This window comes from Schistocerca cancellata, chromosome 1 (assembly GCF_023864275.1).
Source record: "Schistocerca cancellata isolate TAMUIC-IGC-003103 chromosome 1, iqSchCanc2.1, whole genome shotgun sequence".
In the NCBI taxonomy this organism is placed as follows: Eukaryota; Metazoa; Arthropoda; class Insecta; order Orthoptera; family Acrididae; genus Schistocerca; species Schistocerca cancellata.
Window position 1 is genome coordinate 1,156,147,731 of NC_064626.1, and position 27,360 is coordinate 1,156,175,090.

At 43.5% G+C, this 27,360-nt stretch overlaps 1 protein-coding gene across 1 annotated transcript; it reads right to left on the bottom strand.

Moving 5' to 3' along the window:
• Positions 1-799: 799 nt before the first annotated feature.
• LOC126136924 (prostaglandin reductase 1-like) lies at positions 800-21,302 on the bottom strand. The gene is made up of 3 exons (XM_049915209.1): positions 21,102-21,302; positions 7,137-7,484; positions 800-1,252 (listed from the first exon to the last, which is right to left on the bottom strand). Exons 1-3 carry the CDS (start codon positions 21,300-21,302, stop codon positions 800-802), a joined length of 1,002 nt encoding a protein of 333 aa, XP_049771166.1.
• Positions 21,303-27,360: the final 6,058 nt, after the last annotated feature.

The window sequence follows — 27,360 nt, forward strand, 5'->3', positions numbered from 1 at the left end:
GACAGTAAGTAAATCTAAAGACCAATCGTGAAATGCTGCAAGCTAGATACAAAAGAAAGTGGTTTCTCCATCGAATAGTGACAGGTGATGAAAAATGGATGTATTTTGAGAATCCTAAACTTCATAAATCATGGATGAATCCAGGCAAACCATCGACATTCGCTGCAAGACAAAATCACTTTGGAAAGAAGATAATTCTCTGTGTTTTGAGAGATCAGAAGAGTGTCATCCGTTATGAGCTGCTGAAATCTGGTGAATCCGTTAACACTGATGGCTACCAACAGCAAATGATCGACTTAAATCGAGCATTACGTGAAACACGACCGGAATTCGGATAAAGGCAAAACAAAGTCATATTTTTCCATGATAACGTTCCGTTAAACACACCAAAACGGGTCTGGGAAAGGATCGAGGCGTTCATTTGGGAAATATTAGGGAATATGGTGATTCTCCGTCTGATTATCACCTATTTGCAACACAGGAACACGCTCTCGCCAACAAATGCATCAGTTCGTATGAAAATGTATGAAAATGGCTTGCTGACTGGTTCGCTTCAAAAGCAGAACTGTTTATTTCGCGTGGCATTCATGTGTCTGAGAGGTTTGAGAACATAAACAGTAGTGGAGATAATTTTGGATATAATATTGTTTAGCTGTTTCAAACAGAAGACGTGTGATTATTGGAACCAAATTCCGGTTTCATACTTGTGCACCTGGTAGAGCGTCATTTTTCCAAAAGACTTGCGCACTTTATATGGTATTTCAAATAATCGTATCCATTAAGTTATAATAAAGAATAATCACACTTTTACAACGGCTTTTCCCAAGTTTTCTCCCCTCAGCATGCCGATGAACGCTCGTGGGATGTTCTGGAAGCCGTCCGTGACGGTCTCCCGGTACTTGAGCTTTCCATCCCTGATCCACTGCGCCATCTCCATGAAGGCCTGGTCCCAGCGACCCCACCATCGACTGACCATGAAGCCCTCCATCCTAAGGTCCCTGCCAATCATGTGCATGTGGATGGCGGGCATCGTGGGGAGCTTTGACTCGTTGTAGCTGGAGATGAATCCACACAGGGAGATGCGACCGCCTTTCCTCATGTTGCTAATCACTACGTCGAACTGCTCCCCTCCCACGTTGTCGAAGAAGACGTCGACGCCTCTAGGAGCCACCTCCTTCAAGGCCTTGTCCAAGTTTGCCGTCTTGTAGTTGATGGCGTGGTCGAAACCTAGTTCTTCCTTCAGCCACTTAACCTGTGAACTTAGGAAAAGAGATTGCACGTGTTACTTACTAGCTACATAGCTATTCTGAAGTACTCTGGGGTTTTAGAGGATGACTGTATGAAAGTTACAAGGAACACAGTAAAATTTCATGTATCGGTGGGCACAGCACCTCACCCAGTTTTTTAATTCACGTTGTATGCTCTCAATAAAGGATCCTTTTGTGACGCGGCGAACATCAAAACGTGCGTGCAGTTTATTCGAGGTGCTGTTGCAGGCCAACAACACCGGTTCGCTGTTACCTGGGTTGCCAATATGCGGGAGCGAACTAATTCGATGTGACAATACAAGAAGGACGATTTGTCTAGTTGAACATGTAACACATCAGCCTCAGTAGCAAGTAGAAACCAAACTTTACCCAGGTTTCAGCTAAAATAATTTGGCCTTCATCAGAAGCGAGTGACACTGAACTACTGCATGTCATTCGCTTCTGAAGACGGCCAAATTATTTGAGCTGAAACCTGGGTAAAGTGTGGTTTCTATTTGCAACTGAGGCTGACGTGTTAAATGTTCAGTTATCACAGTTTCTGACAGGGCTGCACAATGTTAAAAATTCTTAAATTTGTCTAGTTTTTCCTACACGCATTTCCACTAGAGAAGCGCCAAGTAACTACTTCAAAGCCCGTATTACGAGTCAAGATTTGGTGAGAAGCTCTATCAACCGATACGTCATTTTCGAGAATACTTCAGAATTTTCACCTAGTTATCTTGTGAACTTATAAACAACTACGTATAAGGAAAATCAGATACATCAATGACCTTTTTCTTTCAGAAAAGAAAGCAGCTTTAATGTATGTGTAAATATACTGTATTCGAACATTATAATGTACCTCGAAGAAAACGATTTATTGACACACAGTCAGCACCGATTCAGAAAATATCGTTCTTGTGAAATATAACTAGCTCTTTACATTCATGAAGTAATAAGTGCTATCGACAGGGGATGTCAAATTGATTCCAGAAGGCTTTCGACACCATTCCTCACAAACGTCTTCTAACCAAACTGCGTGCCTTCGGAGTATCGCCTCAGTTGTGCGACTGGATTCGTGATTTCCTGTCAGAAAGATCACAGTTCGTAGTAATAGACGGAAAGTCATCGAGTAAAACAGAAGTAATATCCGGCGTTCCCCAACGAAGTATTATAGACCCTCGGTTGTTCCTGATCTACACTCCTGGAAATGGAAAAAAGAACACATTGACACCGGTGTGTCAGACCCACCATACTTGCTCCGGACACTGCGAGAGGGCTGTACAAGCAATGATTACACGCACGGCACAGCGGACACACCAGGAACCGCGGTGTTGGCCGTCGAATGGCGCTAGCTGCGCAGCATTTGTGCACCGCCGCCGTCAGTGTCAGCCAGTTTGCCGTGGCATACGGAGCTCCATCGCAGTCTTCAACACTGGTAGCATGCCGCGACAGCGTGGACGTGAACCGTATGTGCAGTTGACGGACTTTGAGCGAGGGCGTATAGTGGGCATGCGGGAGGCCGGGTGGACGTACCGCCGAATTGCTCAACACGTGGGGCGTGAGGTCTCCACAGTACATCGATGTTGTCGCCAGTGGTCGGCGGAAGGTGCACGTGCCCGTCGACCTGGGACCGGACCGCAGCGACGCACTGATGCACGCCAAGACCGTAGGATCCTACGCAGTGCCGTAGGGGACCGCACCGCCACTTCCCAGCAAATTAGGGACACTGATGCTCCTGGGATATCGGCGAGGACCATTCGCAACCGTCTCCATTAAGCTGGGCTACGGTCCCGCACACCGTTAGGCCGTCTTCCGCTCACGCCCCAACATCGTGCAGCCCGCCTCCAGTGGTGTCGCGACAGGCGTGAATGGAGGGACGAATGGAGACGTGTCGTCTTCAGCGATGAGAGTCGCTTCTGCCTTGGTGCCAATGATGGTCGTATGCGTGTTTGGCGCCGTGCAGATGAGCGCCACAATCAGGACTGCATACGACCGAGGCACACAGGGCCAACACCTGGCATCATGGTGTGGGGAGCGATCTCCTACACTGGCCGTAGACCACTGGTGATCGTCGAGGGGACACTGAATAGTGCACGGTACATCCAAACCGTCATCGAACCCATCGTTCTACCATTCCTAGACCGGCAAGGGAACTTGCTGTTCCAACAGGACAATACACGTCGGCATGTATCCCGTGCCACCCAACGTGCTCTAGAAGGTGTAAGTCAACTACCCTGGCCAGCAAGATTTCCGGATCTGTCCCCCATTGAGCATGTTTGGGACTGGATGAAGTGTCGTCTCACGCGGTCTGCACGTCCAGCACGAACGCTGGTCCAACTGAGGCGCCAGGTGGAAATGGCATGGCAAGCCGTTCCACAGGACTACATCCAGCATCTCTACGATCGTCTCCATGGGAGAATAGCAGCCTGCATTGCTGCGAAAGGTGGATATACACTGCACTAGTGCCGACATTGTGCATGCTCTGTTGCCTGTGTCTATGTGCCTGTGGTTCTGTCAGTGTGATCATGTGATGTATCTGACCCCAGGAATGTGTCAATAAAGTTTCCCCTTCCTGGGACAATGAATTCACGGTGTTCTTATTTCAATTTCCAGGAGTGTATATTAACTACATAGGAGACAATCTGAGTAGCCGTCTAAGATTGTTTAGAGATTATGCTGTCATCTACCGTCTTCTAAATTCATCAGATGATCAAAACGACTTGAAAAATGATTTAGATATGATAACTGTATGGTGCGAAAAGTGGCAATTGACCCTGAATAAGGAGAATTGTGAAGTTATTCACATAATTACTAAAAGAAGTCAGCTAAATTTCGATTACGCGGTAAGTCACACAAATCTTAAGGCTGTAAATTCAACTAAATACTTAGGGATTATAATTGCAAATAACCTAAATTGGAACGATTACACAGATAATATTGTGGGTAGAGCAAATCGAAGACTACGATTCATTGGCAGAACACTTAGAAGATGCAACAGATCTATTAAAGAGATTGCTTACACCACGCTTGTCCGCCCTATTCTGGAGTATTGCTGTGCGGTGTGGGATCGGCATGAGATGGGACTGACGGATGACATCGGAAAAGTACAAAGAAGGGCAGCTCGTTTTGTATTATCGCGAAATAGGGGAGATAGTGTCTCGGACATGATACGTGAATTGGGGTGGCAATCATTAAAACAAAGGCATTTTTCGTTGCGACAGCATCTTCTCATGAAATTTCACTCACCAGTTTTCGCCTCCGATTTCGGAAACATTCTGTTGCAACCCACCTGCATAGGGATAAATGATCATTACGATAAAATAAGAGAAATCAGGGCTCGCACAGAAAAAAAATTAAGTGCTCGTTTTTCCCGCGTGCCGTTCGAGAGTGGAACGGTAGCGAGACCGCTTGAAGGTGGTTCATTGAACGCTCTGCGAGGCACTTTATTGTGAATAGCAGAGTAATCACGTAGATGTAGATGTAGAAATACATTTTCACATTACTTTCTATCAGTCAACCGATATGTGGTATGTCAGAAATAATAAACTCAAAGCAAAGGGGCCTGGCGGGGATGGGGGCGGAGGGGTGGAGGAGGGGAGGGGGGGGGAGGACGCGCCGTCGAGGAATTATCAGAATGGAATGGAAATCAGTAGATCTGATGTACACGCACATACAAACAAATGATTACGGTTTCAGCAAAGCTCAATGATTTAGTCAAGAAAAGGAGCTTCACAAACTGAGCAAGTCAATAACACGTTGGTCTACCTCTGCTTCTAAAATTCTGTGCAACTGGCGCATTAGATAGTAAAAATCTCGAGATGGTTGTAGGTCCCTGCCCTTAACGCTCCGAATATTCTCAATTGGGCAGAGATTCGGCAAATGTAGGGTTTGCCACGCTCGAAAGACAAGTAGAAACTGTAGCCGTGCGCAGGCGGTCATTATCTTGCTGTAAGGTAAGCCCAGGTTTGCTTGTCATTTACGACAGCAAAACAGAGCGTAGAATGTCGTCGACGTACTGCTGTGCTGCAAGGGTGCCGCGGATGACCGCGAAAGAGGAGCTGCTATGAAACGAAATGGTGGTCCGGACCAACACACCTGGCTGTCGACTTGTAAGGTGGGCGACAGTTATGTTACTACCCCACCGCTGTCTGGAGAGTATCCGCACACGTCTTTCCTCGTCATCGATGCTGACATGGAAGTGGGACTCATTACTGAATACAATTCTAATCCAGTCACAGAAATTCCAAGCCTAAGACATATTTGCAGAGGTCCTGGAGGGTGATAGGAAACCAGAATGACTGTCGCCAGCTGTACCTCTAAACGAGTAGTGATGTTCTGAGACTCCACTTCTTTTCGTATCGGGCCTCTGGTTGTCATCTGCGACACCATTACACCAAAGAAGTACACCTACAGTTTTGTACATCCTGTACTGTTGTAAAGCGATCGTCGGTTTAAATTTCAGCAAGATAATGCCCTGCCAGCTCAAGGCGAGAGTTTCTACTGCTGGTCATTGAGCCTGCCAAGCCCTACCTTCACCAGCAAGGTCGCTGGATCCATCCCCAATTAAAAACGTATGGAGCATTGTGGGCACGGCCTTCCAACCAGCTCCGGATTTTGACGATAGAACGTTAGAATTGGACATAATTTGGCACGATATCGCTCAGGAGGACATCCAACAACTCTTTCAATCAGTGCCAAGCCAAATAAGTGCTGGTGTAAGGGCCAGATTTAGACCAACGAACTGTCTTGTTCCATTCTTGTAAACATGTGTATGTTACCGTTATTTCATAGGCAACTGCTGCTAGTCTTCTACTAGTGATGAGTGTGGTGGTCAGACCTGAGCCATCAGAACCTTTAGTAAACCTGTCCTTCCATTCCCCTGCAGTCCATCATCAGGCCCTGACTGTTCCACAGTTCGACCAGCCGTCCAAACAGAAACGCGCAATGAGGCTCTTGTTAAACTTTTGTCAGGTGCTGATAATGCTGACTTCATGCAATCTCTGTGTTCGTGACGCAGTTCACGACCCTTATATGCATACCTGTTAGCCATATCTGAATTTCAACGTTTCTCCTTTTCTGTTACTCTATAGATTAGGAAGTTTAGCTCATCTCGTGATTGCGCAATGCGATTAAAATCTGTGGGACCCACTAAGTTTGAGGAGCTTTAGACGAGAATATTTGTGTGAATAGGACTGGGAGGGAACAGAGATGAGAGAAAAAACAACGAAGCCATTGACATTCGTTATTTGTGGCGAAGGTGACACAGCTTTCATTGGCATTAGGTTATGGTCCTAGACATCTTTCTGTACCTGCCGTTTCGCCTCCTTCTGCGAATCTCATCCTCAGAGACCATCAACATCTAGCCGATTAATTTTCAAATGTTAACTTGTGTAGATAGCTGCAACTTTCCATTACCTGACAGTGCGAACCTGAGACCATGAACACTTAGCCAATTAATTTTCAAACGTTAACTTGTGTAGATCGCTGCAACTTTCCACCATCCGACAGTGCGAGTTTGCTTTCCTTTGCGTTATTGCATGACGTGACAACTCAGTCTTTGTTACCAATAAAGAGTGGCAATTTTGGGTAGTTCATTTCGTTTATGTTTGATAACTGATTTTGTCTTCGCAGTCCCTGACGATGTTTCGTGCTTTAGGGTACACCTTGGAAGATAGCCTAATTTCCGTAGAAACGATTTCACTAAGGACAGACGAAGAGGAAGGCAGTGACTGAATGAAATATCTGACAGAGAAAAGGAGTTGACATTCGTTGGACGTGAGCCATCGTGATGCAAGCAGAATGAGTGGAGGAACAAGAATTAGGACAGAAGGACTGAGAAGCAGCGAAGGAATAGGTGGAGTGGATGAGCACGCATAATGTGTTTACCTTTAGGTCAGAGCCCGCTATGCCGATGACCTTGCAGCCCTTGATGCGGGCTATCTGCCCCACTATGGAGCCCACTGCACCTGCTGCGCCATTCACGACCACCGTCTCCCCCGGCTTGGGATGGCAGATGTCGAGCAGTCCGAAGTAGGCTGTGGCTCCCGGCATGCCCAGAACCCCCAGCGAGAGCGACAGTGGCAGGTCACCGATGTCGGGCACCAGCATTGGCGGCAGGATGTCGTCAGCCGCCGGCGTTGGGTCCACCACTGTGCGGTCGCGGCAGCCCCAGTAACCGACCACGTGACGTCCCACTGGGTAGTCCAATGACCGGCTCTCTAAGATGCGCGCTACCTGCAATATAGTGCAAACGTTAACCCATGTAGCAGTCTGTTTTATTGGCCTTGGCAGGATTAGGGCCTTCAGGCAATCTTTTACACTTAACTAGGTATTCTGGACATTTTACGAGACATTCATTACGATGTGGTGATCCTCTTTTCAAAAAGTTCAAAAACTGTATACAGAACACTAAACTTCACTTCATTTCAATTGTTATGATTTGTCTTGGGTCAACCTTAGCTATAAGCCCAAAATAAAAATTAAAGAAAAGAGATGGGGAAATGAATTTACTAGCTGAAAGGCGTCCATCACAAAAGTCTCCTACATCAATTACCTTTACACGAGTTATACAGGGGCTGGAAAAGAAATTATGTTAACACTGTGACAAATGTATGCTTGAATATATACACTACTGGCCATTCAAGTTGCTACACCACGAAGATGACGTGCTACAGATGCAAAATTTAACCGAAAGGAAGAAGATGCCATGATATGCAAATTATTACCTTTTCAGAGCATTCACATAGGGTTGGATTGGATTGTTTGGGGGAAGAGACCAAACAGAGAGGTCATCGGTCTCATCGGATTAGGGAAGAACACGGAAGGAAGTCGGCCGTGCCCTTTAAAGGAACCATCCCGGAATTTTCCTGGAGCGATTTAAGGACATCACGGAAAACCTAAATCAGGATGGCCAGACGCAGGACTGAACCGTCGTCCTACCGAATGCAAGTCCAGTGTGCTAACCACAGCGCCACCTCGCTCGGTCACACAGGGTTGGCGCCGGTGGCGACACCTATAACGTGCTGACATGAGGAAAGTTTTCAACCGATTGCTTATACACAAAGAGCAGTTGACCGGCGTTGCCTGGTGAAACGTTGTTGTGATGCCTCGTGTAAGGAGGATAAATGCGTGCCATCACGTTTCCGACTTTGATAAAGGTCGGATTGTAACCTATCGCGATTGCGATTTATCGTATCGCGACACTGCTGCTCGCGTTGGTCGACATCCAATTACTGTTAGCAGAATATGGAATCGGTGGGTTCAGGAGGGTAAAACGGAACGCCGTGATGGATCCCAACGGCCTCCTATCACTCGCAGTCGAGATGACAGGCGTGTTATCCGCATGGCTGTAACGGATCGTGCAGCCACGTCTCGATCCCTGAGTCAGCAGATGGGGACGTTTGCAAGACAACAACCATCTGCACGAACAGTTTGATGACGTTTGCAGCAGCATGGACTATCAGCTCGGAGACCATGGCTGCGGTTACCCTTGATGCTGCATCACAGACAGGAGCGCCTGCGATGGTGTACTCAACGACGAACCTGGGTGCACGAATGGCAGAGCGTCATTTTTTCGGATGAATCCAGGTTCTGTTTACAGCATCATGATGGTCGCATCCGTGTTTGGCGACATCGCGGTGAACGTACATTGGAGGCGTGTATTCGTCATCGCCATACTGGCGTATCACCCGGCGTGATGGTATGGGGTGCCATTGGTTAGACGTCTCGGTCACCTCTTGTTCGCATTGACGGCACTTTGAACAGTGGACGTTACATTTCAGATGTGTTACGACCCGTGGCTCTTCCTTTCATTCGATCCCTGCGAAACCCTACATTTCAGCGGGATAATGCACGACCACATGTTGCAAGTCCTGTATGGGCCTTTCTGGATACAGAAAATTTTCGACTGCTGCCATGGCCAGCACATTCTCCAGATCTCTTACCAATTGAAAGCATCTGGTCAATGGTGGCCGTGCAACTGGCTCGTCACAATACGCCAGTCACTACTCTTGACGATCTGTGGTATCGTGTTGAAGCTGCATAGGCAGCTGTACCTGTACACGCCATCCAAGCTCTGTTTGACTCACTGTCCAGGCGAATCAAGGCCGTTATTAGGGCCAGAGGTGGTTGTTCTGGGTACTGATTTCTCAGGATCTACGCACCCAAATTGTGTGAAAATATAATCACATGTCAGTTCTAGTATAATATATTTGTCCAATGAATACCCGTTTATCATCTGCATTTCTTCTTGGTGTAGAAATTTTAATGGCCAGTAGTGTATGTAGATTGCATCCTGACCTGGAGGTTGCGTTGTTATATGTGATCTCAGACAGCACCTGTGCAATGTTGTGAGTACGTTGGTAGTATCATATGGCGGAGCACTCAGTCTTTATATTATATTTGTTCTAGACTGACGTCTTTGTATACAGGGGTTGGACAAAAAGTGGAAACACTGCAGACGATAACCAAGCCTGCAACTTATGTTGTATTTGAAGACGACGAGGAGGAGATTACTGTTTATTGTCCCGTCGGCGATGAGGTCATTAAAGACGGAGCAGAAGCTCGGTTCAGGGAAAGTTAGAGAAGGAAATCAGCTGCGCCACTTCAAGGCAACCATCCCGGGATGTGCTGAAGCGATTTTTAGAAATGACGGAAAACCTAAATGAGGGCAGCCGGACCCAGGTTTAAACCGTCGTCCTACCAAATGTGCTTCCAGTGTGCTAAGCTTTGCGGTACTTCGCCCGTTTGTTGTATTTTACCATAAATTGAACCTGTACAATGTCCTCAATACGTTTCAAATGTAAATAGTGGTAAGATTAGTGTTCCGCGCAACTGCGAATGCATTAGATGAATGCATTAGATCAGAGCTGAGCGAATTCGAACATAGAAAAATTGTTGGTGCTCGAATGGTAGGTACTCCTACAAAAAAGGTATCCGAAATGTTTCGTATTTCAACAGACATCGTATAGAAGATATGTAAGCCTAGGTAAGTCAAAACAAGGACGAAAGTGTGTGTTGTGTGATAGTCACAGACATTGATAGAGGAGGATTGTGACGAAAATTATAAGAAGACGACAGCTACAGAACCGAATGTTATACTCGCAAAACCTGTCAGCACCTAAACACAAAGAAGGGAGCTCTATAAGAAGAAAACTGTATAGCGAGTTGAAAATCCAAAACCGTTCACGGTGAAACAGATGCTCATAAAAGTACAGCGTTGTATTAAAGCCGTAAAGCATGGTCTGTGCATCAATGGAAGAAAGTCATTTTTTGCTTCCCAGGAATGAAACATTTCAGCCAAACCACGGTATTCAATGATCCCCATGGCTACTCAACAAAGTCGCATTACTGACTAGGGTTGTACGATGTTTAGGCTGATCATGTCGATCTCATGTTACACTGTTTCTTCCCAAATGATCACGCTGTGTTCCAAGACGACGTGGCCCATTTTGACACAGCCCATTCCGCCCAGGAATTGTTTTGTGAGCTCGAAAATGAGCTGCCGCATCTTCCCTGGGTACCACAGTCATCAAATCTGAATATTATTGAACCATTGTGGTCTCCTATGAAGAGAAGGGTCGCTATCCACCGCCATCATCGCCACAAGATTTGTTGCAATTTGGAGAAAGAAAGGTAATAGATTTCTCTGCGAACCGTACAGAAACTATTTTTATCCATTCCACGACGAATGAAAGTTGTTTTCAGTGTCAACGGGTTTCCTATATCGTATTAGTCGTCGTAACGTATTGCGTTTACCGTGTTGCCATATTTTTGTCGGTATCCTGTGAGCCGCAGGCGAGATGCAAAAATACTTAATGCATGGATTGCATCTACAAGCAATGCTGCAGTACTTGACTGCAAAGCGAAAGTACACTGACACGCCAACGAAACTGATAAAGGCGTTAGTATTCAAATGCAGAGATATGTAAATAGTCAGAATACGGCGATGTGGTCGGCAAGGCCTATATAAGACAACGAGTGTCTGGCGCAGTTGTTAGATCGGTTACTGCTCCTACAGTAGCAGGTTATCAAGACTGAGGTGAGTTTGAACGTCGTGTTATAGTCGGCTCACGAGCGATTCGACACAGCATCTCCGAAGTAGCGATGAGGTAGGAACTTTCCCATACGACCATTTCACGAGTGTATCGTCAGTATCAGGAATCCGGGAAAACATCAAATCTCCGACACCGCTGCTGCCGGAGAAAAATCCTGCAACAACGGGACCAACGATAACTAAAGAGAATCGATCAACGTGACAGAAGGGCGACACTTCCACAAATTGCTGTAGATTTCAGTGCTGGGCCATCAACAAGTCTCATCGTGCGACACATTCAGCGAAACATCATCGATATAGACTTCCGAATCCGAAGGCCAACTCTTATATCCTTGATAACTGCACGACACAATACTTTACGCCCCTCCTCGGCCCGTCAACACCGACATTGGAGTGTTGATGAAAGGAAACGTATTACCTCGTTGGACGAGTCTCATTTCAAATTGTATCGAGTGGATGGACACTTACGTGTATGAAGACAACCTCATGAATCCATGGACCCTGCATGTCAGCAGGGGAGTGTTCAAGCTGGTGGAGGCTCTGTAATGATGTGGGGCGTTTGCAATTGGAGTGAGATGGGATCCCTGATACGTCTAGATACAGGTGACACATACGGAAACATCCTGTCTGATCACCTGCATCCATTCATGTCCTTTGAGGACTCCGACGGACTTGGGAAATTCCAGCAGGGCAGTGCGTCACCGCACACGTTCAGAATTGCTGCTGAGTGGCTCCAGAAACACTCTTCCCAGTTTAAAGTTTTCCGCTGACCACCTAACACACCAGACTTGAACAATATTCAGCATTTCTTGGATGCCTTGGAATGTGGTGTTCTCCATCACCTCGTGCTCTTGAGGATTTATGGACAGCACTGCAAGATTCACTGTGATGGTTCCCTCCAGAACTACTTCAGACGTTAGTCGAGTCCATGCTATGTCGTGTTGCGGCACTTCATCACGCTCGCTGGGGGACCTACACGATGTTAGGCAAGTGTACCAGTTTATTTGGATCTTTACCGAATATTGGCAAAATCTTGTACGCTGTGTCTTATAATATTGTAGCTCGTTTATCTTTCTTAAAGACTGATATAAAATCTGCAACTGTCCACAGTTTCGTGATTTATCATTTTCTCTAACACTTATTGTATAAACGAAGAACTGTAAGGTTGAAAAACAGTCCACCCCCGCCCCATATTCAAGTACCTCTGCGTTTATGCCGTAAGGTCTCGTTGTCTTCCGACTTTTTGTTTCACCCAAGGTCTCGTTTAGGAAACCTTGATTAAAAATTAGTTGCAAGTTGTGAGGCCAAAAGGTGACGGTCCCACCACATGTCTAGCATGGCTGCGGGGTGGCATCCCGTGCTAAAGACTTCAATCTTTACTTATTTTCATCGAAGAAAGCAGCCGGACGAATTATAATAGAAAGGAAAATATACTCTTACAAATAAATTTCTAAAAAGAAAAAATTGAGTCACCCCTAGTGCAAATGTCTTTCGAGCTGCCACGCGGTATCTCGTTACGGGGAATGGAGAACCCGGGAAATCAATGCGGATGCGTGGGAAAAGCGAGAAAACCACAACGGAATAACATGTAATTATTACTTCACCAGGGGATGTTTTCTAACTACAAATAAATTAAGATTCGACTGCAAAATATTCAGTCCTTGTTTTCCATTCATTTCCACTGACGTGTCCAAAATTTGCGCCAAACCGCGAGTATTGCAGTTATTCCACACATAGGTCTTTACGGTGGGCAACCGCAACTGTATGTGTCCATTTTTAGAACACGAAGAAACGGCTACAGTTATTGAACAAGTGTTATCTAATTTCTTACAGCTGGTTTTGGAATAATGTAACTCCGTCTTCTGGATATACAGTGACGATGGAAACAATACATTACAGTTCTGAATAAGCAGTTATTCAACAATGAAAATGTAACAGAAAACTGATGACTGGGAGTCACTCACACAAAGCGTAAAAAAACTGAGGTTGTCTTCCACCCTATGCTCTTTGTGGGATAAGAGTTCCGTGACCAAATTTATACACATATGAAATAAAGATTTGCATCGCATCGGTTCCGAGAGTTCCGGAACCTCTACAGAAAATGGAACAAACATCAACATAAACATCATTTCCACACTTTTTATTGCTCACGAAAACTACATATTGCACTTTGTACCACAATACAGCGAGAGATTCAGAGGTCGTGGTCCAGCTTGCTGTACACACCGGTACCTCTAATACCGAGTAGCACGCTCTCTTGCATTGATGCATGCCTGTATTTGTCGTGGCATACTATTCACAAGTTCATCAAGGCACTGTTGGTCCAGATTGTCCCACTTCTCATCAGCAATTCGGCGTAGATCCCTCACAGTGGTTGGTGGGTCACGTCGTCCATAAACAGCCATTTCAATCTATTCCTGACATGTTCGATGGGCTTCAAATCTGGGGAACATGCTGGCCGCTCTATTCGAGCGATGTCGTTATCCTGATGGAAGTCATTCACGAGATGTGCACGATGGGAGAGCTAACTATCGTCCATGAAGAGGAATGCGTTGCCAATTTTCTGCCGATATTGTTGCACTATCGGTCGGAGGATGGCATTCACGTATCGTAAAGCCGTTACGGCGCCTTCCATGACCACCAGCGGCGTACATCGGTCCCATATAATGCCACTCCAAAACAGTAGGGAAACTCCACCTTGCTCTACTCGTTGTACAGTGTATCTAAGGCGTTCACTCTGACCAGGTTGCCCCAAAACAAGACTCCGACGATTGTCTGGTTGAAGGCATATGCGACACTCATCGGTGAAGAGAATGCGATGCCAATCTTGAGCAGTACATTTGGCATGCTGTTGTGCCAATCTGCACCGCGCTGCATGATGTGGTTGCAAAGACGGACTTCGCCATGGACGTCAGAGTGGAGTTGCGCATTATGCAGCCTATTGCGCACAGTTCGAGTCGTAACACGACATCCTGTGGCTGCACGCAAAGCATTATTCAACGTGGTGGCGTTGCTGTCTGGGTTCTTCTGAGCCATAATCCATAGGTAGCTGTTATCCACTGCAGTAGTAGCCCTTGGTCGGAATGAGAGAGTCATGTCATCGACAGTTCCTGTCCCTCTGTATCTCTTCCATGTCTGAACAACATCACTTTGGTTCACTCCGGGACGCCTGGACACTTCTCTTGAGAGCCCTTCCTGGCACAAAGTAACAATGCGGACGCGATCGAACTGCGGTGTTGACCGTATAGGCATGACTGCATATAGACAACACGAGCCGTGTACCTCGTTTCAGGTGGAATGACTGGAGCTGATCTGCTGTCGGACCCCTCCGTCTAATAAGCGCTGCTCATGCATGGTTGTTTACATATTTGGCGGGTTGAATGACATCTCCGAACAGTCAAAGGGACTGTATCTGTGATACAACATCCACAGTCAACGTATATCTTCAGGAGTTCTGGGAACCGGTGTGATGTATAACTTTTTTTGATGTGTGTTAAACAGGGAAACAAAAATAGAAAAAAAAATTGTTACAAAAGCGCTAACCTCATAATCGCGGAACACATAAGATAACGGCCCATAGAATATTCGAAAGACACTTGCACAGGATCCCGACACAACAACCTTTTTGTTTGTCTGGCTGTACCAACAGTAAAACAGTAAAGTCTCCACTCTCGCTCCCGCGAAACTATTGATGAACGTACAGGTTTGTACCCAAAAATATTCTAGCTAATTACGAAATACTTTAGGTTGCCACTTAAGTATGTTTTTTTAATGTTTCCTCAGTGTAGTAGCGTTTCCTCTTTTAAAGGTAACTTTGTTAACTGCTGTAATTTTTTATATATAACTGATTAATGTTGTAGTCACATGCTTTTACATTTTATTTTTAGATGTACAAGTTCTCTTCCTCTCTGGCTTTTAGAGCATCCGCAATTTCTTGTTTGGTTCTCCCTCTCGCGGTTTTAATAACAGAAGCTGCATACAACAAGGTTGTTTGAGTCATACGTGGCTAGCGATCAAACTGGTCTCTCGTCGTAACCATTCCCGGCTTTTCCTGTTGGTGTGGCCAGACCATCAAGACGGTGGTTGTGTCGGGGATCTATGCAAGTGTCTTTCTCGTATTGTGTGCTCTATTTCCTCTTTTGAATATTTCTTAGGTGTTTCACGGTTCTTCTGATAGTGGTTCAGCAACGCATTTTTGCTTTTCCTTTGGTAAATTATTAAATAGGTTCCCTATGTATAAACTGAGGTTTGTAACTTTTGTTTCACAGTTAACATAGGGTGGAAGACAACCTCAATTCTTTTACGTTTTATGTAATTCCCGGTCATCAATTTGTTGTTCCATTTTCATTTTTTGAATAACTCTCTCTTTATCCACAACTGTTATATATTGTTTCCATCGTTATAGCTCTAACACACTCTTTTTACAAGGTTCCAGCTAAAAATGTTCGATTAATATACTTGCAGGTTGTGAGTCTGTCGCAAGTTCAATGAAATGCTTGGAGTGTATACTTATCTTTCTGGTTTCGACGACTTTGCTCCAGCACTGTAGTGTTGATTCGGGTGCATAATATTAGCCACAAACTGCCGACTAAATGTCCAACGTTTGGAAAATCCGTCATGTTCAGCAGACATGGCAGTCGCCGTGCCATGTCCGGGTGCAAAGCACGCCAACTGACATCAGACTTACCGATCTAGACATTCAAAGCTAACTTCCAGTTTGTTACATTTTAAGGGATATTTTTCTTATTCAGATTTAGGTTGCCTGCGCTGTAGCGAAAGCATACATAACAATAAAGCTCCCGCTGCCGATGCATTACTGAAATATACACCGGTAAACGCAGTTCAGCAGAGGAAACAGCGCAACATCCATCACAGCTGGTGCAGAACTTTCAAAGTCCAAGCTCGGAGACGTCAAAAATCTTTTGGAGCTCCACTTTGGTGGAGACTGGGCGACCAACGACAAAGTCAAATTCTACGCCGAGGTGTCAGATGTGCAGGGAGGCCTTCTAGGGTCTCTCCTGCCACTGCCAACCTTCAGAACGAGGAAGTAGCCGGAAGCGATTTTGAGTTGATGATCAGTGTTGAGGTCGATGCCACTTAAAAGCAATTTTCATCCAATTTCCATTTTTAGATTTTTTGTCACTGTTTTTACTAAGATGCAATTTTCCACCAATTTTATTTTTTCGTAAAATTTTGTCGTAGTCTTACTAAGATGCAATTTGGAGCTTGTTTTATTTTCTACAATATCATGTGATGTCAAAAGCACTATGATGTATTTTTTAACAGAAAACCTACTGTAGAAAATTAATTATTGTTCTCTTTTTAACGTTAAATAAGTTTTTCCTAGTAAAGTAATGTCACCTTCGTACTTTTATATAATTTGTATAATTTTCAGACTGTTCTTTGTAATAAAACGCATTCTGTTTACATCACCAACTAACGGGTTTCGTAACCTAATGTTTGTTTCGTAATTGATTCGTTACATTTGCAAAGACTGCTAACTGAATAAATTGTGTGCAGAAACCGCTAAGTCAGAATTTCACCTAAGATTTTAACATATAATACATAGTTGCAGATTTAAGCCATTAATATCACGGAATTAATTAATTTTTACGTATTTTTAGAAAAGGAATGAGATTTTGACTTTAATATTTTTGATGCGACTGGTTTTTCGCCATTACCTCAATTTCGCTTATCAAGCAGTAAGCGGCTTACGCATCTCGGCTAATAAATTAAAATCGGTTGTTTCATAAGAAATTACAGTTGCAGTTTTGAAGTAATAGATGACTCATTAAAACAAATGTGATTTCTAAAATTGCTTTTAAAATTAACATGGAAATTCTGCTTGAGAAATGTGAATCCCAATACTTGACAGAAAATAATTAATTCCATTAATTACTGTAGGAATTTTCATGCTAAATTATTTTTGGAATACTGTGCATGATGTGGACATAGCTTTGATATTCAAATTTTACATAATAATCTAGGATTGACCAAATTATCCAAATAATAGTTCGCTTATGACAAAAAAGCTCTATAACTGATAATTACAGAACTAATAACAATGCATCTGATTTGCGTCTTTATAGAAACTAATCTCTTGAAAATGAATATAATTATCAGTGCACCAGCTAGCCAGAAATGTACCCAAAACATTAATTTTCACGTTTTGTGAAATAATTATATTTTGATAATTTTCCTTTTATTGTTTGAAGTGAGTTTAACAGTAACATGTATACATGATTATTGTTTGATAGTTACACAAATGGTATAGTTAATTTTTCAGTAAACTTGTCCTATCACACATTGTATGCGAGAGTATGGGATTATATTATTCGGAAACTAGTCGCAAACAAAGAAGTATTATTGGTTCTATAGCTGTTGCATTGGTCTTTATTTTGTAAAAACTGAAGTTATAGCTTATCAAACCAGAACAATTCGTTGTACAAGTTGCAGTGCGTGAAATATTATTGAAATGTTATATCGCTTTTTTACTCAGTAGTCAATAATTTCATTTATAAAATGATCTGATGGGCGCTTGTGCTCATCCCGAACATATAATGAGGTAAGGGGAGTTGGCGCTACAAATGGTTCAAATGGCTCTAAGCACTATGGGACTTACCATTTGAAATCATCAGACCCCCTGGCACTACAGATTAACGCTGTATATTACTTTGAAGCCGGCGCCGAAGTCTTTGGTGTCCCAAAATCTTAGCAGACTTACGTTTATGATTGCTTCTCGTTCTTAATTTCTGTCGTGTGCAGGCAATATTTGTTGTAAATAGAAAATATTATAGTGGTCATGTGAGTAACACAATCTCAGGAGGACATCTTCAGGTGTTTTTCTGGCCTCAAATTCATATCTGATGCAATAATACGACGCATTTAGATTAATTACAGTAACTTCTCTGTTCTTGTAAGTTTCTAATAACCAATATGAGAAGAATATTATGTGAAAAGACTGCTTTCTTAATGCAGTATTATGCTTAATACAGACTGACGAAACTGATGTTGGATCTGCATCCTCTTCCCGAAAATGCAACGAACATTATCATATTGTGCTATGTTTGCCAAACTTCCCTTCTCACAGCGTTCACCCAGACGCCTTTTCGAGTTGGACTGATAGGAAATCTGAAGTCAAATGACACAAATAAAAACCACAACAGTAAAAATAAAAAGGACAATGAAAATTCATGTACATGAAAGAATATACTAACAACAGAAGGAAAGATGCTGCTCACCGTATAATGGAGATGCTGAGTCGCAGATAGTCACAACAAAAAGACTCTCACAATTATAGCTTTCGGCCGTTAAAGCCTTCGTCAACAATAGACAGACATATGTGCACACACACACAACCACATTGCGAGCAACAGTACCAGCGCGTGATGGGAGTGGCGACTGGGTGGGTGTGAGGAGGACGCTGGAGCGGGTAGAGGGAGGACATGGAAGTGCTGGAGGTTAGACTGAGGGCAGGGAAGAGGTGCGGGGCGGGGGGGAGGTAGCGTAAAAGCAGAGAAATAAAAAGATGGGGTGTTTCGGTGGAATGACCGCTATGTAGTGCTGGAACAGGAACAAGCAAGGGGATGGATGGGTAAGGACAGTGACTAATGAAGGTTGAGGCCAGGAGGGTTATGGGAACGTAGATGTATTGCAGGGAAAGTTTACAGCTGCACAATTCAGAGAAGTTGGTGCTGATGGGAAGTATTCTTAACACTGCTGCTCGCAGTGTGGTTTCAGTTTCTAAGACTACAGTCATTTGCGTGAGTTGCATTTGCCTGTGTGTGTGTGTGTGTGTGTGTGTGTGTGTGTGTGTGTGTGCGTATGTCTGTGTATTGTTGACGAAGGCCTTAACGGCCGAAAGCTGTAATTGTGAGAGTCTTTTCGTTGAGCATATCTGCGACTCAGCATCTCCGCTATATGGTGAGTAGCAACTTCCCATCTGATAAGATTGTTGTATTCCATCCTGGATTTTCAATTGTTTAAAACGATATATTGCTTGAACAGGTCCACTTACGAGTGAAATGTGTTTCCTTTACACTTTGGACTACAGTCAGAGTGGGTACTATAGCCATAAATGAGGCAAGGTGGTATTTTTAATCAAAACACTTGCATCAGAAGCTAATGTTTGGCAAACTACAGTGGTGAACGTCGGCTTCAACTTCGTGACGTCATGAAAATTCCCCTTAATACACTGCCATAAGGCCCATAACACTTTCAGTCTGTGGTTTTAAGTTCGTTGCGAAAAGCTACGATGGTATTACACATTTTTTGGTTCAACTGCTTAATAGCGCTACAGTGCGGAACGTTGTTGTTGGAATCAGATGGTAATATAGGGCCCTAGTTAGGACTTTTATGCTGTTAACATAATTTTTCCCAAGAGAAATCAAGATAGGCCCCTTAATGTGGTTGTTATTCAGAGAATAATTATAATAACAGACTTACATTTTTGATGAACTTCAGTACTCGGAACTGGAGGCTATCAAATATCTTTTACATAAATTAATCCTCCTTTAAAGAAAAGAGCCCATCACAACGCAGTGAAACATAATTAATGGAGAAATAACTCTATTTCCGAAAATACAAACATTACTGTGATACGTAATCGAGAAACTTCACAAGACTTGCAAATGAAAATAAAATGTCCTTAAAAAATTGTTAACACATTCTTTTTACACTGTCGCCGAAGTTAAATAAGACACAATATATACAATTATCCATTGCACAAGGTCAGATGTGTTCAAACAAACAAAGTTTTTATAGCTCTGTGATGTTTACGTTGACAGTAACAAGCATTTAAAATTCCATATTATAGAGTTAAAACGTACAAGCTCTGCGGTTGACACGTTGTGGGTAATAGCAGACTTTGTAGAGGAAATACCACACACTTGACATAGTTTTTGAATTGTCACTCTCTGCCTTACTTCATCATTTTATTTCGGGCGTATAAGCGACGTCAGCACAGAAACTATGGTGGCAGCTGGAACTAACGACGGTAAACAACATTTGTGCTTTCTATCAGTCCTTATGAGCAGGCACTGTTGAGTAATTGACGTGTGGCCATCGCGTGCCAATGTTGTTGTGTCAAAAACTGCAACGGAACAAGAGTTCTAAATCAAGTATTGAAGACATTTTCCAGAATGTTTTGATGAGAGAAAAGTGTGAGCAACTCATGTCCCACTCACCTTGACTCCCGAGCAAAAGCAACGACTGGACGTCTACGCCAAGCCGATTGAAATGCAAAACGCGGACAACAATTCCTTTCTGGAAAAAAATCGTGATGTGGACGAAACTTCCTGTTATCAACCTACCAGAAAACGACCAAGTGCAGAAATTCACAAACAGGATTAACGCTTTGACGTCATAACAGACACTCAAGCCAATGTGACCCGTCAGTTAATCATCCCAAAGAGGGACTACCCTCGCAGTTTCACTTGGTTGTATTAACGTTCTGTGCGTTACACTAAAGTGAGTCGGGGGGAGGGGTATGCAGAATAACCAAGGCATTAAAACCGCCATGTTAAGTTTCCAACATTTTTTATTAATCCAGTCGTGAAACTTTTTGAGCTTATCGTGTGTTCTGAGGCAGTTCGTCGTTGGGGAATAAAGTGTTCCTCTTACAGAAGAGAATCAAAATCAAATCGTAGTTTAATAAGTTTTAACAGTGCACCCTACGATAATAGTAGTGATACCAGATGTTTTATGGAGGTTTCTCTTTTCGGAAATCGTTTTATACTGTTAAAACATTATCACTGTGTTTTCTCATATATATTTTGTACTGGACGTGATGCACATACCTGCGCCCCAACCATGGTGCTGCCAACCTTGTGCTTATGAGTGCTGGACCGCTGAAATGGGTCCACGCTGATGTATTCGGCTTCACACAATATCTGACCATCCTGAAGCGCTGGAAGCTCTTCGGTCTCGATCTTGAAGTCGGTGATTTTTGGCTCTCCCTCGAACAGGCTCGCAATGACGATATTCTGCGCCTTTGGCATTGCTCTCGGTTTCTGGCCGTAATCTTGGTTTTCTAAGGAAGCCAACTGTTTGCTGGAAAAGACGCAGTGTTGCGTCTGTTGATGCAGCGACTTTGCACCTCGTAGCTCTCTGAGCCTTATCACTTTTTATTCTGATGTCTTCTGTGATACGGCGAAGAGACAATGTTCCTAGCTGCAGATAAGTGCATAGTCACAAACAAACACTCGAGCAGAGTACGCGATACACGTCACCTCCGTACAGAAAAGCCATTCGGCAGTTGTATCATTCAAAATAAGCTAGTATTCTGTCTGTCGTTCGCTGTACTTATTTCAAATTTCTGATCAAGAGAAGTCTATTAGTATCAAAGGTAGGCCTTAATTTGAGAAAGAAACTTCTGATAACGTACGTTTGCAGCACTGCACCGTATGGCAGTGAAAAACCGGAATAGAAGAGAATCGAAGCGTTTGAGATGTGGTGCTACAGGAGAATATTGAAAATTAGGTGACCTAATAAGGTAAGGAACGGAGAGCTTCTTCGGAGAATTGGCGAGGAAGGCAATATATGGAAAACACTGACAAGAAGAAGGGACAAGATGGTAGTGTAACACCAAGATCGATTACAAATAATTTTATGTGTGTAATTATGAAATGTTTGGTCTTTACTGATTAACGTCTTTGAATTGCCAGAGGGAAGTGGAAGGTTGTGAGGGATATTTTGAAAAAACTTAAAGTGTATTTAAATAATGAAACTTTATAAAATGTGCCTGTTTATAAAAGAGAAATTATGTGTAGAAAACTGGTTCATACTTAGGCAAGTTGTATTATAAGGAAGGAAAAGGTGTTGGGAACGCCCTCCGCTACGGAAGTGGTGTGGCTCGAGGGAAAAGGTGGAAATGTTGGTCAAGCTGGGCGGCGAGAGAGAGAGCACATTACGCAGTCAGTGGCCAGCAGTTGTACAGTCAACACAGCAGGTACCATGCGGGGCGTTCAGGAACCGATTTTGGTTCAAATGGCTCTGAGCACTATGGGACTCAACTGCTGTGGTCATAAGTCCCCTAGAACTTAGAACTACTTAAACCTAACTAACCTAAGGACATCACACACATCCATGCCCGAGGCAGGATTCGAACCTGCGACCGTAGCGGTTGTGCGGTTCCAGGCTGTAGCGCCTTTAACCGCTCGGCCACTCCGGCCGGCAGGAACCGATTTATGATGGAATGGCCTCGGCTGTGGTTTCTGCTGTGAAATGGTGCTCTCGCATTTTGGAATGGCTCTAAAATGATTAATACGTCGCCAAGATGATTTGAATAGAGCATTAAACCGCCAGAGGTGATACCAGATAGCCGCCACGTGCTTGCTACCACTATTGCGCCACTACTTCACCAACTTTGTAAATCAGATGTGTATACCAGTATGAACCAATATGCTTGTGTGTGAGTGTTTTTCAATAACAGTTTCAACGTTAAAAATTCGTGTTTGAACCTTGAACTGTCCTGTTCATGAAACCAAGCAGGGTGCTATCCTAAACGTTCTAAAGAACGCGTTTTCTGTTTATAAAGAACCACTAACATGTTTCTATTTGAATGTCACTAAATTACATTGTTAAAGCATATAAATGTTGCTAGTTAAATTACTTATTTCACAGGTAAAGAGAGAGGCACATAATTTGCCACTTACAAAAAAACTTTATTTTGTTTTTAATTGTTTCTACTTATAATTTGCCAAAGTTTTTGTGCTAAAGAACACATATGTTATTAGTTAAAATCACTTGTTTCACAAGTAAAGAAAGAGGCACACAATTTTGAACCCACTTGAAACTTAACTTTACCTTGAACTTATTTCTGAAGTTAATTAAGAATATTGTTAGTGTAAATTGCTATAAAGCATTGAAAGATAAATAATCTGAAGTGGGGTTGGAAATCAGCATTAGCGTGATGCAAATTGTTTACGAAATGTGTGCATAGTTTGCTTATAAATGAAGTGATTGTTTAAGGGTCCCGACTTTAATCTTTTCTAGTATGAGAAATTTGATCAAAATAGTAGTTTTGCTATTGAAATATGAAACATTGCCACAGTAGAATGAATATAAAAAGTTTATGTTCAGTGTCATTTAATTGCATTTGTGATGTTTATGTGTTAGTTAAATCAGGACTCTGTTAATACTCAAATTTGGTCTTGTGATGCCTTTGATAACATTTGGTACTGAATCGGTTAATGGTTGAGATTATAATTATTATTATTTGTAGATGTATCGGGCTATATGTGATTGCTAACTAGGTGAATAATAACTAGCGCTATCTACTGTTCAGTTCGTCTGGTAGTTGTGTGTGTTCACTGCACTTTACAAAGAAAGAAGTGCCGAAAGTTTCCTTTCGTAAAATTATAGTTAAATTCTTTGAGCTTAATATTCTAAATTATTATGCCTAATTAGGCTGGCGGCCGTATATTCATTCTTTTACGTGAATTTAATTACTTTCTTAATATCCAAAAATAAAGTCTTTCAGTATTTCTTCTAATTGCAATTTGTACGAAATCATAGTTCTATACTCTCTGTCCACTAAGTCAACACGGTCAAACTATGCAAAATTCCTCCCATAGGGTAACGCTAGTTGCAGTGAAGTGTTATAATTAACGGGGAATTATACACGACATGCAATTGCGTTGTCGTAGGACATCTGTTAAGACATCAGTGAATAACTTCCATGGTACTAGAGGGAGCTACAGAGGGTAATAACATTAGGGGAAGACAGAGATTGGAATATAGGCATCAAATAATTTAGGAAATAGGTTGAAAGTGCTACTCTAAGATGAAGAGGTTGGTACGGGAGGGGAATTCGTGGCGGACCGCATCAAATCAGTGAAAAGACCGATATAAGATAAAGGCGATGTGAACGTAGCCGTTAAGAGCCCATAAACTCCGACCACACACACACACACACACACACACTCACTCACAGACAAACACCACTCAGTAGCAATCATAGCGGCATGGCGGAACACACCAGCACAACAGTGTGGCTTCACTAGCCGTCATTGTCATCGCCGAGTTCAAAGGCGGCCAAATTAGACCCGGTTGCGGCGGCAGCGCTGCGAAACGAGCGCCCTGGCAGGTGTCGCTAGGCGCCACCTTTGCTCTCTGGCGCTGAGGACAGGGTGAGGTCGTTGGACATCGCAACACAAGGACGCTGGAGGCACCGCAGAACGAGCGTAAGCCTGGGATGCTATGGTTGAGTCGGCATCCGATATGAAAAGCGTGCTGGCCGATAAGTAGCAGTACGGTGCGCCCGGTAGAGTTAGCTGTAGACCTGCCTGCCTGCCTGTCTTTCTGCCTTGTAAAGGCACAGGAGAACTTCGAGCACCGCAGAAGACTGCTCATTGAAATGTGTCTTTCTCGTATTATTGTTGTTTACAACTTTCAGCGTAAAACTAGCATCGTTCCGTTTCTTGGCACAGACCGTGAGGAAACTTAGCAGTGAGTCAGGCTTCTCTCGTAATACATTAACAGAACGAAACACACATAATGTGTTCTGCATCTCTCTCTAACGTATTTATACGACGGTAGCCCACAAAATAATGCACTGCATTTTCTTTCTCGCAGCTGAAAATAATTCTAATTATTTGAAGTCCCCTGAGTGAGTGCCCCACGTTTCTCTCACTTCCAGTAGTTACAACAGGTGTCTCCAGGTGTTGCACGGTACAGGCGACGTGCCATCATTGAAATTTTCACTGCAGAGAAAGAAACTGTGGAAAATATCCACAAGCTCTTGTGCAACGTCTTAATCTGCTGTCGACTAGAGATGGGCAAACTGAAACACTTAACCGTTTCGAAACAAATGAAACAGTACAATGTAATGTTTCGATACGCTGTTTCGTGAAACAGTTTGTGTTTTGTAATCTAATAAACCTACACATTTTATCATCTTGAACGTCTACTGTATAAGTATGTCCATATAAACACAAATGAGGTGCGAGAGCGCTAATCATATCGCAGAAAGTATGAAACTATCACTTGGGCGTATTGGCAGTTTCGTATTTCCTGCAGCAAATGCACTGCTTTCGTGTCGTGTGACTTTCATACTTTTCAATTGGCTGAGGACAGCCATAGCTGAAGACAAGAACCACCACGAACGGAACTGGAGGTGGGAGCAAACTGCAGAAACTACGGATATTCTACTGGGATTCCTACATTCCGTTAGTATGGGTAATATACCCATCCTGCTAATTTCCATGCACACAAAGTGAATCATTATGCATAATGCAGGGTGTTTCAAAAATGACCGGTATATTTGAAACGGCAATAAAAACTAAACGAGCAGCGATAGAAATACACCGTTTGTTGCAATATGCTTGGGACAACAGTACATTTTCAGGCGGACAAACTTTCGAAATTACAGTAGTTACAATTTTCAACAACAGATGGCGCTGCAAGTGATGTGAACGATATAGAAGACAACGCAGTCTGTGGGTGCGCCATTCTGTACGTCGTCTTTCTGCTGTAAGCGTGTGCTGTTCACAACGTGCAAGTGTGCTGTAGACAACGTGGTTTATTCCTTAGAACAGAGGATTTCTCTGGTGTTGGAATTCCACCGCCTAGAACACAGTGTTGTTGCAACAAGACGAAGTTTTCAACGGAGGTTTAATGTAACCAAAGGACCGAAAAGCGATACAATAAAGGATCTGTTTGAAAAATTTCAACGGACTGGGAACGTGACGGATGAACGTGCTGGAAAGGTAGGGTGACCGCGTACGGCAACCACAGAGGGCAACGCGCAGCTAGTGCAGCAGGTGATCTAACAGCGGCCTCGGGTTTCCGTTCGCCGTGTTGCAGCTACGGTCCAAATGACGCCAACGTCCACGTATCGTCTCATGCGCCAGAGTTTACACCTCTATCCATACAAAATTCAAACGCGGCAACCCCTCAGCGCCGCTACCATAGCTGCACGAGAGACATTCGCTAACGATATAGTGCACAGGATTGATGACGGCGATATGCATGTGGGCAGCATTTGGTTTACTGACGATGCTTATTTTTACCTGGACGGCTTCGTCAATAAACAGAACTGGCGCATATGGGGAACCGAAAAGCCCCATGTTGCAGTCCCATCGTCCCTGCATCCTCAAAAAGTACTGGCCTGGGCCGCCATTTCTTCCAAAGGAATCATTGGAACATTTTTCAGATCCTAAACGATTACTGCATCACGCTATCTGGACATTCTTTGTGAATTTGTGGCGGTACAAACTGCCTTAGACGACACTGCGAACACCTCGTGGTTTTTGCAAGATGGTGCCCGGCCACATCGCACGGCCGACGTCTTTAATTTCCTGAATGAATATTTCGATGATCGTGTGATTGCTTTGGGCTATCCGAAACATACAGGAGGCGGCGTGGATTGGCCTCCCTATTCGCCAGACATGAACCCCTGTGACTTGTTTCTGTGGGGACACTTGAAAGACCAGGTGTACCGCCAGAATCCAGAAACAATTGAACAGCTGAAGCAGTACATCTCATCTGCATGTGAAGCCATTCCGCCAGACACGTTGTCAAAGGTTTCGGGTAATTTCATTCAGAGACTACGCCATATTATTGCTACGCATGGTGGATATCTGGAAAATATCGTACTATAGAGTTTCCCAGACCGCAGCGCCATCTGTTGTTGCAAATTGTAACTACTGTAATTTCGAAAGTTTGTCTGCCTGAAAATGTACTGTTGTCCCAAGCATATTGCAACAAACGGTGTATTTCTATCGCTGCTCGTTTAGTTTTTATTGCCGTTTCAAATATACCGGTCATTTTTGAAACACCCTGTAGGTATAAAACAGAAACAAATTTTGTCTTTCAAGGTGTTTCGAACCGTTATTATAAATACACCATGCTCCCCAGCACTTCCCGTTCACCATTACACTATAAGTGATATGTCAGACAGATTTATTGCAATTATACCTACATCAAATTTATGTATATGTCTAATAACTGTCACTCTACGTCTTTTTTTTTTATTCAAAATGTAGTAGGCTTACTTCCGTTTCTTAATATGATTACTGTACATGAACAGAGAAGCGTGTGTTATAAAAAAAGTGT

Bases quoted from the DNA above. Each gene is read 5' to 3' on its own strand.
- LOC126136924 (XM_049915209.1), bottom strand. From the start codon at position 21,302: ATGCCAAAGGCGCAGAATATCGTCATTGCGAGCCTGTTCGAGGGAGAG. The intron at 7,485-21,101 runs GTATGTGCATCA...ACTATATTGCAG, and splicing joins GCACCATGGTTGGGGCGCAG to GTAGCGCGCATCTTAGAGAG. The intron at 1,253-7,136 runs GTAAACACATTA...CTAAGTTCACAG, and splicing joins TAGCGGGCTCTGACCTAAAG to GTTAAGTGGCTGAAGGAAGA.